Source organism: Diabrotica virgifera, chromosome 7, assembly GCF_917563875.1.
Source record: "Diabrotica virgifera virgifera chromosome 7, PGI_DIABVI_V3a".
NCBI lineage: Eukaryota > Metazoa > Arthropoda > Insecta > Coleoptera > Chrysomelidae > Diabrotica > Diabrotica virgifera.
In genome coordinates this window covers 171,009,594-171,025,001 of record NC_065449.1, presented here as the reverse complement: position 1 = coordinate 171,025,001, position 15,408 = coordinate 171,009,594, and the positions used below count along the sequence as shown (strand labels likewise).

At 31.9% G+C, this 15,408-nt stretch overlaps 1 protein-coding gene across 2 annotated transcripts in view; it reads right to left on the bottom strand.

Annotated features, from left to right (window-relative positions):
• Positions 1-648: 648 nt before the first annotated feature.
• The window catches only part of LOC114339214 (delta-1-pyrroline-5-carboxylate dehydrogenase, mitochondrial), a 201,250-nt gene continuing 186,490 nt past the window's right edge, over positions 649-15,408 (bottom strand). For both annotated transcript variants that reach the window (XM_028289835.2, XM_028289834.2), the window contains exons 10-11: positions 6,017-6,135; positions 649-3,607 (exon numbers count right to left, since the gene is read on the bottom strand). In XM_028289835.2, the coding sequence (XP_028145636.1) occupies positions 3,492-3,607; positions 6,017-6,135 (235 nt within the window). In that variant the 3' untranslated portion in view covers positions 649-3,491. The remainder of the gene's footprint in view (positions 3,608-6,016; positions 6,136-15,408) is intronic.

Genomic DNA, 15,408 nt, shown 5'->3' with positions numbered 1-15,408 from the left:
AAAAAGGGGTTCGCTAGAGATGTGTAATGTCTATGATGCTACAGAGGGCATAATGATGAATGGGGAGCTGATAAATAACATAAGATATACATACGATACTTCCATTACAGCCAGTAGCTTTGAAGTAAAACTGGCGGTTGTTGACAAAACACCGTTTTTTTAATCGATAGCCAATTCCCAAGACGTTACAATGTTACATTTACATTGCACTGTAGTTTGTGATACCTACTCCATTCGAATAGATATCAATATTATCGATTCTAAGATAATCATTAGATATATAAACGGCGTCGGCGTGTTAATAGCCAACAGTGGTTAAACAAGATCCGAATTGCCGTGTTAATAGCCAACGTCTGCAATGAATAAGGCACAAGAAGAAAAATCTTTTGAATTGTTAACGTAGACTAACCTTTCAAGACAGGGTTTTTTGAATATGATAAAGTTCATCTTTTAGGTCATTGAGGAATAGAAATGATCCGATGGATGTGAGAATTAATGATTGGATTATTTTGGGCTGGATGGTTGTGTATTGAAACATATGATCGATTTCCAAGTCGGTTTTCTGTACAGTGAATGATTAAATGAACATTATGATCCACAAAAAATTAGGTAAATTCGATTCTAAATTGGGATTATTAAAACATATAATAAAATAAATTATTTATTGCTTACATAATTTTGGAAATTACATGTATTACCGGTGTATAATAAAAAAAAGAATATACAACATACACATGCACAAATAAAATAATTACATATTATAATACAAAGTGTTGGTAACAAACAAAAAATGTTCATAAATACTTTCAGAGTTTACTATTGTCTATACAGTTCAACTTCCTAAATATCTGGATTATATTTTAAACTCTGTAGAAAAGTGAACTACTATTTAGAACTATCTATAAACGTCTTTTTTATTACTCGAAATTTAAAGACAGTAATGTACATACTCAACTGGTGATTGTAAGGGTACGGACACATCGGAGATTCATGGATGTGTGTGGTGGAGGTCGGGGGTCGAGGTTTACATCGATGATGGGCAGAACGTACCGAAGATACCTTTCTTTCAGTGTACTTTGTGGCTTCTGAGGTGACTGACTTATGTACATAATAATAATAATATCGTATGGAATTTTTGCCAGGGATGTCCTTTCGGACAGGTCCCGCCGCCACTTGCATCTTTAACCCTGTTTCAAGTAACTACCCAGGCAACCAAATAACGTTTACAAAACGTTGAAAAAACGTCATATTTATCACCAAACCACGTCAGTTTATCATGTTTTTTCGACGTCGAAAGTCACGTGAATATGTCCCACCATAATTGACGTCATTTTTATCACCTTTTAAATACGTGATATCAAAAACGTAGTTTTTATGTCGTTTTTAGATTATGTTTCATTTTATGGTTGTAAAGATATACAATAATTTTATTCGTATGGGCATTGTTGGTATTGCAATTTTTCATTTAACCGTTTTAAATTTAGCCCATAGGCTAAAAGTAAAACCAAATTGGAAGACTCTAAAATGTATAGAATTTTCACTTTTTATATACATATACTTACTGTGTTAAAATTGAAACAACATATAAATTAATAAATAATTTATTGTTAATTTAATTGAACTCGATAACATATCCAAAACAAATTAAAACATAACGTCAAACAGTTTTCAAGAAGAATTATTGTATTAAACTTACTCACTTGAGAAAAACTAATGAAAATCTCTTAATTAACAAGTTTCTTCAACTAAATATCTAAATGAAGTCTTATTTTACCACACAAAGCACCTAAACAATAAATGAAACACTTCTTAATGGAAATTGTTTGAAGTCATAAGCATTAAGTCTTTAAGCTCCTCCCAATTTTGTGACGTCAAACTGTCAGACAAGGCTGTCTGAAATGAAAACGTGTTTTTAGGCGTATTTTAACGTCAATAATGTTACGTATTTAAAATCACCTACAAAAGACGTTTATACGACATAATATTCAAACACGTATATATATTCAACTAAAAACTGACGTTTCCTCGACGTTCTTGACGTCGCTTGATTGCCTGGGCAGTGTCGATGTACTAGCCCAGGGGGACCAACGGCTTAACATGTACTCTCCGAGGCACGGTGAACAGTTCGTATCATTTTTAGAAATGAAAGATGGATTGTCTGTTCCGGGGCTCGAACCCGGGCGCTCTGGCTTCTGAGGCCAGTATCATGCCGCTGCGCTACGGCTGTTCACACTTATGTACATGAGCAACAGTATTGACGACAGTAATTACATGTCTTGAAGTGAAAAGTGGTGGATCATTTGTAATTCTTCAAATCGCCAGTTTTCGGCTCATCCTTTAAATCAAAAAGGCAGTATCTGGAAGAATGCCATCACCTATTCAAAGAGCTTAAGAAACACCACTCAGACAGATTTTATGCTTTTAAGAGAATAAGTGTGGATAAATTTCAGCATATTTATGCTAATCTCCGGCGAATGTCACGTGGTTTAAAAACTACCAATTAAGTTGTAATTTACCAGGCAATCAATAGCTCTATCGCGATGTACAACAAACTATTTTGTTCTGGTATTGACACCGCTGTAAACCGCGATGATAGGTCGCGAGGGTAAACGGATGAAACATTCTTGGTATGTACGATCTGATAAGAAAACGAAGGTTTGTTTTGACATCGATGTAGCGATCTCGACCTTCACCGCGCACATCCATGTATCTTCGGTATGTTCGTACCCTAAGACTAAATCCGTGGTAGAAAATTTCCTACGTTAAATAGTTATATACAAGATATTTGCAAACTTATAAATTCCATTGAGAAAAACCATTTGACACTCTCTTACGTTACTAAAAGAAAATGGCAGTGGTGATGAATTTTGGGGGTAGGTGAAATAGTCTCGCTAATTTTTGCTTTATCGCAAAAAAGATTTATCAATTATTTTCTCAACTCTGTTTAAATGTCTGTTGGATGAAATGAGTTTTGACGAATGATGTTAAAATTAAAATTCAGTAAAAGTCTTCACGATTCCTTACTTATTATTCTTTTCAGTACACACGGTTATTTATGCCATCTCTACTTCTAATATGAGATCAAATTACGTTTTTTGACGCAATGTACAAACTATTAATTAATATGAAAACAAAATAGAACATTCTATAGCTTGAACTTCAAAAATTATTCTTGAATCAGCTATTGAAAAAACTTCTTTACAACAAAGAAATCTTTTGGTTAGTTGTGAAATAGCATTCCAGCTGCTTTTGTCCTGTTGTTAATTTATCCTCTCCCAATCCCTTGGCATTTCTGTATACCATTAAAAAATATTTATAAAAAATCGTCTCCCCCATATTATATACCTATAAATGCCTTGTAACAACTTATAAGTCCAGAAAGATCCTGTATATAACAACAACTATTACATCTGACTCTTATATTTATCACATTAAAAGCAATATGCTAATTTTTGAAACCTAAAAAAATATATTTATATAGATAGTTTTATCTACTGTTTCATATATGGATATTCGATATCTGTTAAAGGAACAAATGTTTCTTTGATAGCTTGTGGATTTCCCCATCTAAGGACGTAATGTGGACCACCAGCCTTATCGTTCGTACCTGAAAAATAATACTTTAGTTATTAAATCGTTGTTACTATAAAAATGAATTAATTTTTTTAACTATGAGGTTAGCCCGAAAAGTATCTGACCATGGTTCATATTGTCCTTTTCATGAGCATTTTTCAGTGCGTAACAAATGATAGGAAAAAGGGTAAGTCCGTGATAATACACATTTATGACATTTATTCTAACATGACATTTTAGTTAAGTCTGACAGTTGTCACATTTTATTTTCAATTTGGAATAATAATAAATCAAATGTGTTTCTTGCATTTATAAATGGTATTTTCTTTGATTTGTATAGTCTTATAAATTTTACAGATTATATTTGTAATATTATTATCTAATTAAAAAAAATTATTTTTTTTATTATGGCGCCATTTATTGACAACTAGAATAACTAGAATAAATGTTATAAATATCACCGATGGAATGTAATCACCGACGTGCGTTTTACTTTATCGTACTACATACGTAGTATGAGTATAATAAAGTTATAGGATCGTGCAAAAAATTTTTTTTCAGATTTCACTTATTTTCGACGTTTTGAGTCCCCCTGAGTCTAAAAAGCAAATAAAAAAAACATGTCGGAAGTATGTACGTACGTATGTACGTACGTACGTATGTCGCCATCGCCCAGTAAAAACTACTGGACCGATTTTGATGAAATTCGGTATGAGTAAGTTTAAGAGAATTTTGTCGAGAAACTAAGCTTTTAAAAAAACCTCTCAAAGGGGGGCCGAAATAGGGGGGTTATTTAGGGCCCATTTTTGCAAATTGTGACCGAAATGAATGAAATTCAACTCAAAGTAAGCTCATCGATAGGTAAATAAAAATACGGAATTTGACATTTCCAAATTCAAAATGGCGGCCAACATGGCCGACCGCCCACCTGACACATTTCCCTATCTATCTAAAAACTTGTTTAAGATAAGTTTAATTTGAAAAAGTCATTATATAGCCTAAAGTTAGGTCTATACGAAGGATGTTATCGTTTTTCAGAAAAAGTTACGGGTTGCCTATATTTAAGGGGTCAAATTTTGACATAAATTTGAACTAGATTTTCTCAAAAATGGCTCCAAGGAATTTTTTTATTTTTTGATATGTTTTTGATATCCTATCAGTAAATTGAATCACATTAGTCATATATCTTAACTCCCCATAGGAGGGGAGTTATGAATTTTTTATAAAAAAATATTGGAGTGCCCGTAACTTCGTTCTTAATAGAAACTCAAATTTGAAATTTTGCAGACATATATGGTACTTTATTATCTATTATCACAATAAATTTTACCAAAAATATGGCTTCCGGCTGAACCGGAAATGAATAAAAAATCTTAATTTTTTTAGATTTTAAATATTTTAACATATTTTGAAAGAATGCAAAATTATCTTTCCAATGACATAGAATTCATTGCTGTAGATTAAAACTTCGAAAAGTTACGGTAAATAGAAATTTTGCTATAATCTTATGTGTGTCCTCTCTCACGCGTTCATAGCAGAGCATTATTGTAGGGCAGTCAATGAGGGTATTTGGCTCCGAATTCCATCCTACTACATTGATGTACTTGATATTTTCACAGTAAGTAGGGAATAGCTCAAGAAACAAAATCTACCCTATATACTATGGCGCTTTTATCTTGGGGCGGTTCCCACTTCTTCAAGGGGGTGGAAAATTTGTTGGTCAAAATAAGCACGGAAGTGGCTAAAGAACCTATTTCTAAGCAAAAACGTCTATACTTTTTTTTTTGAGAACTCAATACTTTTTGAGTTATGCGTAGTTGAAAATTGGCCATTTTCATTGAAAAATGACACCTTTTCGGACGGATTTTTTGTGAATACCTTAAAAACTATGCATCGAACTAAAAACACTATATAAAACATTTTTTAGATTATAAATAATAAAGAGATTCGTTCCTTCGTAAATATTCTATTTATAATACAAAAAGAGATATGGTAGGTGAAAATAGTTTGTTTTTTGGTGCATGCTCAAATTGGTGTATTCAACTTGAAATAACAGAGGAACGGTAGGTTTTAGGTGTATAATGCTACCAACACCTTTTGTAGTGTTTGAAAAGGCCTTTAAAACGAGCACCGTTAAATGTCGGTTACTTACAAACTAAGCGAGATGTGGTGCAAAAAAATATATGACTAATGTACTTTAAGGAAAAATGAAAAGTATATACATTTACCTCCCCATCCACCATAATTTAAATGCATTGTTTTCCTTCTACAATACCTTTTAATATATATAGTGTTATTTCTACTTTTAAAAAGTTGAACGGGTTTAAAATGAATGGTTTTTGTAAAAAATGTGATCAAATTATAGAATGAAATTATGATGATTATAATAATAATTTTATATGATTTTCATGATTGTAATTTAACTATTTTTAAACCAAATTACCTGATAATCTAGCACCTCCAAATGGTTGTTGTCCAACAACGCTGCCAGTCGATTTGTCGTTAACATAAAAGTTTCCTGCAGTCATTTTCAGTTCTTCGACAGCACTCTTAAGGAATTTCCTACAAAAAATGAAAGGCTTTTATTAGTACGAAATATATATGTTCTGTAGTTACTATACTAAAATTACAAATTCTGCCGGTTAAGACGTCCAAATAATATAATAGTAACTCAACATAAAGAAAAAGAGAACTCTTGGTCAAAGTGGATCTAGAAAGAGTAAAGCTAAGAAAACCCTTTTGACTTGGTGACGTGAAAAACAGTGAGTGTGAAAGAGGCTACAGAGCGGCTTAGTGAACACGCTAAAAAGTGTTAAAATTATTACTTTAAATAGGTTATAAGCTAGACTGTTAAACAAATATTAATGGACGTAACTATAAATCAAAAGGTTAACTTTTAATAATTTAAGTTAAGTAGAAAATAAGTGCACAATATATAGGGTTTCCAGAACTTCAGATAATTTTAAGACAATTTAACCCAATTCACCTAGTCCGAAAATGCTTCCTAAGGGAGCTAGAGCTCTTTGAAGATGGCGTCATGGAATTAGATTTTCTTAAATATCTCTATAACGCTTCTATTTAGAAAAACGAAAACTGGTACGCTTATTTATCTTCCAGAGCTAAATCGATTCCATCAATTACGAATTTCTAGTACCGGTCATAGGCGCCCGTTTTGGGGAGGGCAACGGTTATTTTATTAAATTGTGAGGTCTTCTAATACTAACAGGTACTCTTGCTTTAAGTCGGTAGAATGCACAATTTTCTAAAAAAAAATCGATTTAAAAATTTTTCGTTTGTTGAATTTGAAAAAAAAAACTATTTAGAAAAACGAAAACTGGTACGTTTATTTTTTGTCCAGAGATAAATCGATTTCCTCAATTGAAAAAATCTAGTATCGGTCATATGCGTCCGTTTTGGGTAGGTTAACTGTTATTTTATCGCATAACTTTTTTGTCTTTAATTTTTAAGCATTTTCGACACTTAGTGATTAAATTATGAGGTATTCTAGTAATAAAAGTTACTCTTGCTTTAAGTCGGTAAAATACACCGTTTTTTTTTTCAAATTTTTTTCAAATTCAGAAACAGAAAAATTTTTAAATAGATTTTTCTATACTAAATTTACAATCAAGATGCAGTAGAAATAAACAAACCAAGACACGTTAAATGCTACTAGGAGCACTCCCGATTCCTAATTTACAATGTATATACATTGTAAATCCCAAATCATGATTTCCAAAGTTTATACATTGTAAATTATGATTCAGGAGTGCTCTAGTAGCATTTAACGTGTCTTGGTTTGTTTATTTCTACTGCATCTTGATTGTAAATTTAGTATAGAAAACGGTGCATCCTACATACTTGAAGTAAGAGTACCTTTTAGTACTAGAATATCTACCAATTTAATAATCCAGTATCAAAAATTCTTAAAAGTTAAAGATAAAAAAGTTATGCGATAAAAAAAACCGTTGCCTTACCCAAAACGGGCGCCTATGACCGGTACTAGAAATTCGTAATTGATGGAAACGAATTATTTCTGGAAGACAAATAAGCGTACCAGTTTTCGTTTTTCTAAAAATAAGCGTCCTGGAGATATTTAAGAAAAACCAATTCCAAGACGCCATCTTCAAAGAACTCTAGTTCCCTTATTTTCGGACTAGACGAATTGGGTTAAATTGTCTTAAAATTATCTGAAGAATCTCCAGTCTTCTTTTATCGGGAGAGTTTCTGGACACCATGTATGTTATCAGACTAATAATAAGAATATGTTTTATGGATTAAAAAAAATGTAAACTATTGCAATCAGAAAACTTTAATACACACAGCGGCAAAACTAACGGAACACCTTAAAAATTGGACATGTTAGATGTTTAGAATTTCCTAAACCTGTTGTCCGATTTGAGTGATTTTTTAGTATGTTATAGCCTTATTATTTAAGAAACTCGATGTGATATTGTTGCTAGACAGGTAAATGTCATTTTATACCGGGTGTAACAATCATACTGTGTTTGTTCCTTAAAGTTCGGATCACCTTGTGGAATATTCTAGCATATATAAAATATTGAAATTAAAACTCAACTGTAGCCTTATGGTATCTTAAGAGGAAACAGTAGCGATCAACAGGTAGCGAAAACGCGTTCCAAGATTGCGGCTGTAATTTTGAATATTTTTCGAGATATTTGGCACACGTATTCGTAATATAATAAAGAATGGCGGTACAGAGCCCAATTTGAAAAATATATTAATATGTGGAAATTACTCTGTAATTAAATAAGATATTAAAAAAACGAGCCTGTACCGCCATTAAGAAGAACAAAAAAATACTTTTTTTTCAAATAAACTTTTTTATCCGATGCCTAGATTTTGTGTCATTTTGGAACTACTAATGAAATAAAAAATTTTAGTAGTTCCAAAATGACACAAAATCTAGGCATCGGATAAAAAAGTTTATTTGAAGAAAGTGTATTTTTTGTTCTTCTTAATGGCGGTACAGGCTCGTTTTTTTAATATTGTATTTAATTACAGAGTAATTTCAAAAATTGGGCTCTGTACCGTCATTCTTTATTATATTACGAATACGTGTGCCAAATATCTCGAAAAAATATTCAAAATTACAGCCGCAATCTTGGAACGCGTTTTTGCTACCTGTTGATCGTTACTGTTTCCTCTTAACATTTTGTTTTTTGAAGTTATACTTCTTTACGCGCGATATGAGGGTGAATTTTTATATGTTAAAACCTACGATCCCGGCGCATGCGCATTATAACTTGTTCTGATTGGATGTTCAAATGACATGTCAAAAATTATTCAATATGTCGGCTGTGGCAAAGCTGTGGTTTGATTATTTATGGTTGTTGCGTTTTGAAATTTGTGTGAAAAGAAACAACAAACAAAAGTTAGTTAATAGTTATACTGCCTTTTTAAATAGTTTTCATATATATTTTTGGACTTTTGGACTATTTTGGACAAGGACTCATTCTAATTTGGTAAGTAGTTTTTATTATAATCATATTGTAATTATACATTTGGATTAGGTTGGAATAAATTTATTTTCTGAAGAATGGGGATTTTAGAGAGAAATCCGAAATTAGGTCCGATTTTTATTTTTAAATTATGATTTTTTGGCGTAGATTTATTTATCTAGTAGGTATGTAATGCTTTGATTTACATGCTTAATTTGATTACCAACAAAAGTTCTACTAATCTTCATCTAATATATTGTTTTCTTACTGTTTTGTTATATTTTAATATTTTCTTCCACAAAAATCAAACTACATAATTTGATTTAAATTCAGAATAACTGTCAAACAGTAAAACGTTCAGTTGACCTATTTTTCCACATGACAAATAATGAGTAATTGGATGAGTGAGTCTAGGCTTCGATTACGAATCAAAGCGTCCCCAAATTCGCGGGTTCGAATCCCGATGCAAGTTTTTATTTTTTTATGCATTTTATGATTGTAAGTATATTTATTATATAATTTTTTTTTCAGAAAATGCGTATTTAAAATTTTTGCCAACAATTATTATCGTTCAGAAATCATTTTTTCCTTGTGGCATTTTTCAATGTTTGTGTGCGTTTTATTCTTTTATTTTTTTTAATTTTTGATATTGTCTTAATAAAAATTTTTGGAAAGTAGTAAGTATTAAAATTAGTTTAATATTTAAATAAAACATTATCTTGCAACATTGTATGACATTGTCAGTTAAATTAAGACTCAATCTGAAACTGTATGTATCCCGAGAACCTCAGTACCTCCCCAGGCACCTCCTCCACCAGTACCTCACCAGGCAATCCTCGACACCTAATGGTAAAAGAGGCAACCGATTATGTATGTATGTATTTAAATAAAATATAAATAAACTGTTTAAAGTACATTATATCAATTTCGTTAAAATCACATAATATGTAATAGAAGTATAACTTCTTACGTGCGTACAAAGTACACAGACATTCTTTTTATTTAATTCGCTTATGTTCGATAATCAAAGAGATATACTTGTATAATACAAATGAGGTATGCTATTTGGTCTTGATCAACATCATTCCAAATCTCGAGAGCTACTCTTTCTACCTCTTGTAAGGTTCTAGGAGGTGGAAAACGCTGTCGTAGTCTTCTGGCAATTATATCACACAAATGTTCGATCGGGTTAAGATGTTTACTATGCGATGGCCAATTCAAAGTCCAAAGATTTACCTGTTGTAAATATCCGATTACAGTTTGTGAACGTGAGGTCTTGCATCATCGTGTATTGGCAAAAATTTTTTAACTAGCCGACAGCATGGTAGCTAAGTCCTTCGCTATGTAAGATCACTGCTTGAACACACTCATCGCAGATCAAATTCCCTGTAGCGCGTTCCATTTCCACCAAACAACAACAAAAAATACGGAATTGAAATTGAATTTTTTAATAATAACCTACGAATTTTCACAACAAACCAGACACTTTTTGACTGTTAATAATTTAACATCTATTAAATTGTTGATTTCTCATAGCCTACTTTAGGCTTTTCTATTAAACTAAACAGAAAATAAGGATTTATTGATGAAAAACATGGCTAGTTGTTAACGTACCCAACTTTTTTATTATCCAACATAAGCAAATGAATAAAAAAAAAATGTTAATAAAGCCTAGGGCTACAATTGAGTCTTAATTTCAATATTTTATGTGCTATAATATCCCACAGGGTGTTTGGAACTTTAAGGAAAAACCACAGTATGATTTTTATACCCAGTAGAAAATGACATTTACCTATCTACCGTAGGGCCGTAACTACCATTGGGGCAACCGGGGCAGTGCCCCGGGGCCCCCGGCCAAGAGGGGCCCCGCAGGGTCCCTCGTTTGGTTGGCCGTGCATAGATTTTAACGAGGAAAATAAAAATATGTATTTTAAAAGCCGATCCTAACGAAATAGTTTTAAATGACACAATTTTAAAAAGACCTTACAGATGCACCCTAGACCTCAACATAAAGTTAAGGAGGCTGAGCTAGGGCCCCCGAGACCATAACATAAAAATTTAAATTATTACCTAGGAAATTAGTTATTTTGGCGTAATAAAACATAAAATGGCATTGGAAGAGGAGGCCCGGGCTAAGCTGGGGCCCCCGAGACCTTTCGTAAGGATATAAATTGTTACTGAGAAAATTAGTCATTTTGGCGAAATAAAAACTAAAATGCAACCGGAATATGGGCCCCCCGTCCCAGCTATATTGTTTTAATCAATTCACCCCAGGCCACATATTGGTACGTGAAAGGAACCACATTGCAGCCGAACAATCTACTTGTAGCTCAATAAATGACCGTTTTGGAGTGTAATTTCCAGGGGCAACTCCGAATTGCATGAAAATTTGGATTAGGTTCTATTTACCCTCCACTTCAAAGTTGAATTTGTGCCGTTGGTTCCTTTTACTTGGGGGGTTCCCCTTGTCGGGGGGTGAAAACGCGTGTTTAAAATAAGGCCGGAAATGGATGGATTGACTTATTTTAAGCACCTTTTGTTCTATAAAGTTTTTTACGTAAGTCAATACTTTTCGAGTTATTCGCGATTTAAAATGTTGATTTTTCGACAAAAAAACTACGTTTTTAGACCGTTTTTTCCAAATAACTCAAAAAGTAGATATTTTATCGAAATAAATATTTTTAGCAAAAGTGTAGCCTTTAAAAAACGAAAAAATGGTGTACCAGTAAAGTCTACAAATTGAGCAGAAGCAAAGTTGTAGCTCATGAAAAATACGTTCTTATTCGTCTAATTCCAAATAGAATAATTCAACGCGAAATCACCGAAGAAAGAAGCGTTTTTCGGGAAAACCTTATTAACATTTTTAAAGTATCGAAAAAAAGATTATTATTTGTTTTTTACAAAAGTTTACATCAAACATAAGCGAGTTACACTGAAAAAAAGTTGACCCTTTTGTTTACTAAAAAAATCGTGAAAACCTCCGTCTATTTAGCACCCTAAATGAAATTAATCGTTTGGATTTACCATCTATTTTAACTGTAGATATGTGTATTGTTTATATGATTTGTAAGTTTGATTGGTTTGTAAGTGCTTATTTTTTAAAACATTTGGTTTTATAGTAAAAAAAATTTAATTTTTTCAAAATAACTTAAAAAGTATTAGTGATAAGAAAAATCTTAGAGAGTAAAAAAATGTAGGTTTTACTATTATAAATATGCTAGTTTCATTTAGTCCAGGTCCAGAAAGCCAGTGCGCATCCGCTAGGAAAAATATTCTAATTCGGATTTTTTGCACAATCTTACTCAAAAAGGACCCCTTTTAATAAATTTGCATGTTGCCAGGACCAAAAGGTGGTAAAAATTTTTTAAACGTTTTTTTTTGTTTTTTTCCTAAAATTATTATTTTTTGCATGGAAAAAAGTTTTTTTAGGTTTTTTGGATCATTCCAAACAGAAAAGGTCTTGATGCCTGGTTGAACCAACAGATCTTAAGTTCGAGATTAGCTAAGCTCTACTTATAAATAGGGCCTCCTTGAGTATCACTTACGTTGCACCATAATTTTAGATTCTTACCTTATTATCAATTATATCTATTATTATATTATGGTATTCTTATTGTAATATATTATAATTATATTATATTAATTCTTATGATATTCTCGACTTAAGCTTAAGATCTGTTGGTGGAACCGGGCATTAGTGACTTTTCTCTAAAAATGATAGTTTTTGACATATAAGCGGTTAAAAATTGAAAAATTGCGAAATCGGCCATTTTTAACCCTCAAAAACTATGTGGAAAACTGAAAATTTGAATGTTGCCAAGGTAGGCAGATATTTTTTAAACATCGATTGATGAAATCCCGAAGAGTTTTTTGCAATACAATATGCAAAACTCCTTTGTATTTTAATTGCTAATCAAGCGTGCGTAATTCAGCTTTTCACATAGTTTTTGAGGGTTAAAAATGGCCGAGTTCGCAATTTTTCAATTTTTAATCGCTTATATGTCAAAAACAATCATTTTTAGAGAAGAGTCACTAAAGACCTTTTCTCTTTGGAATGATCCAAAAAACCTAAAAAAAACTTTTTTCCATGCAAAAAAAAATAATTTTAGGAAAAAACAAAAAAAAAACGTTTAAAAAATTTTTGACCACCTTTTGTTCCTGGCAACATGCAAATTTGTTAAAAGGAGTCCTTTTTGAGTAAGATTGTGCAAAAAATCCTAATCAAAATATTTTTCCTAGCGGATGCGCAGTGGCTTTCTGGACTAATTTAGTTTCTCTGTAAGACAAAAATTAGTTAAGATATGGCTGTTCAAAATTTGCATACACTCGTGATTAGTGGCCCATTCAAGCTTTCTCAATTATAACCCTTTCAAAAATAAACACTTTAAACCGGTGAGACTGACAGATCATATAAAAAAATAGATAGGTAAGTAAATTGTTTGTAAAGCGGTAGCGATTAATTTCATTTGGGGAGCTAAACACGGCGAGATTTTCATGATTTTTTACAAAAAAAAAGAGGGCCAACTTTATTTTGAGCGTAACTCGCTTATTTGCTAAAACTTTTGTTACCAATTAAACAAAGCTTTTTATAAACACTTTAAAAAGTTTAAATGGGTTTTTCCCGAAAAGTGCTTAATTTTTCGGTGATTTCACCTTGAAATATTCGATTTGGAATTAGACGAATAAGAACGTAATTTTCATGAGCTACAACTTTGTTTTTATTTGATTGATAGACTTTACTGATACATCATTTTTTTGGGTTTTTTATAAGCTACACTTTTGCTGAGGATATTTTTTTCGATAAAATATTTACTTTTTGAATTATTTGCGAAAAACCGTCTGAAAACGTAGTTTTTTTTGTCAAGAAATCAACATTTTCAATGGCAAATAACTCGAAAAGTATTGACTTACGTAAAAAACTCTATAGAACATAAGTTGCTTAAAATCAGTCAATTTATCCATTTATGGTCTTATCTTGAATGTATGTTTTTTCACCCCCGAGAAGGGGTGACTGTCCCCCCCAAGTAAAAGACACCAACGGCACAATTTCAACTTTGAAGTGGAGGGTAAGTAGAACCTAAATCCAAATTTTCATGCAATTCGGAGTTGTCCCTGAAAATTACACGGTATCGCCGAATTTCCCGTTCATTTACTGGGCTATTGCATAAAACAGATAAGCTGGTATGTACTTGCCAAATTGTTTAACTTACAATAAGGTGTTTTCAAAATTTTTTGTATTGGTCAACTAAAATAGCAATATGTAGGTACAAGAAACTTCAGTCATGAAATGCATTAAAATGAGTTTTCAAGGGGTTAAATATCAAGCATTTTTCCGGACCCCCCCATTCCACTTTAGGATAAACTCCAGACCCCACGGTAGGGGCCCCTAGATCACGTTTGCCCCGGGGCCCCCAACATCGTAGTTACGGCCCTGATCTACCGTCAATATTATCACATCGATTTTCTTAAATAATGAGGTTATAACATACTAAAAAATCACTCAAATCGGACAACAGGTTTGTCGCTTTTTGTATTTGGATTATATAGATACAAGAAAAACTTATGCATAATATCCTGGCTAATAAAGATAAGTCTAAAAAATTATTTGATTTTAATTCATTAGAACCCTTTAGCAATGCGGTGAATAAGGTTAAAGATAGGCATGATGATTTCCAACCTCTGATAGTAGGGGAGTGCAATTAGAACGAAAACATGCATTGTTTCGCAAAAATTTAAACAAGCTTATATTTTTCTAAAACTTTTTTGTTAGTTTATATACATGTTAAAGTAAAAAGTTCTACTCGCAGATTTGGCCGTTAATTGTTTAAACAATAACAATTGTTTTGTATAAATAATTTTAAAAATATCGTTAAATTCATCATTTTACTTTGATCAAATATGTTTCTATTTTGTTTTTGATTATGCTGAATCCGCATATGGCATTGCAAGTTGAAAATTCTTATACAGAAGCTCTTATACAGTGGGTCTGCGTAGCTAGGAACCACATAGAAAACTTTTTTATTATCAAAATCCACGAGGAAAATAAACTTCCTGTAGCTGGCTGTATACCATAAATCACAAAAATACCAAGTTTCTTGTAAAAGGTATATATTAAAATACCCTAAATAAGGGTCACAATACAAAACGTTTTCGGATTAAGGAATCCATCATCAGTGTTTAAAAGCCGTAAAATTAAGTATAACCTAATTAAATGAGATAAAAGTTAAAATTGACAGAGGTTTTCAAGAACAAGAGGCCATACTTACAAAATTTGCATGCCTGAGCCACCAAAATGTATAGGGTAAAAACCCTTTAAATGTAAATAATAAATATATTTTACATATTTATATAAAATTCATCGGATGTTATAGATAAA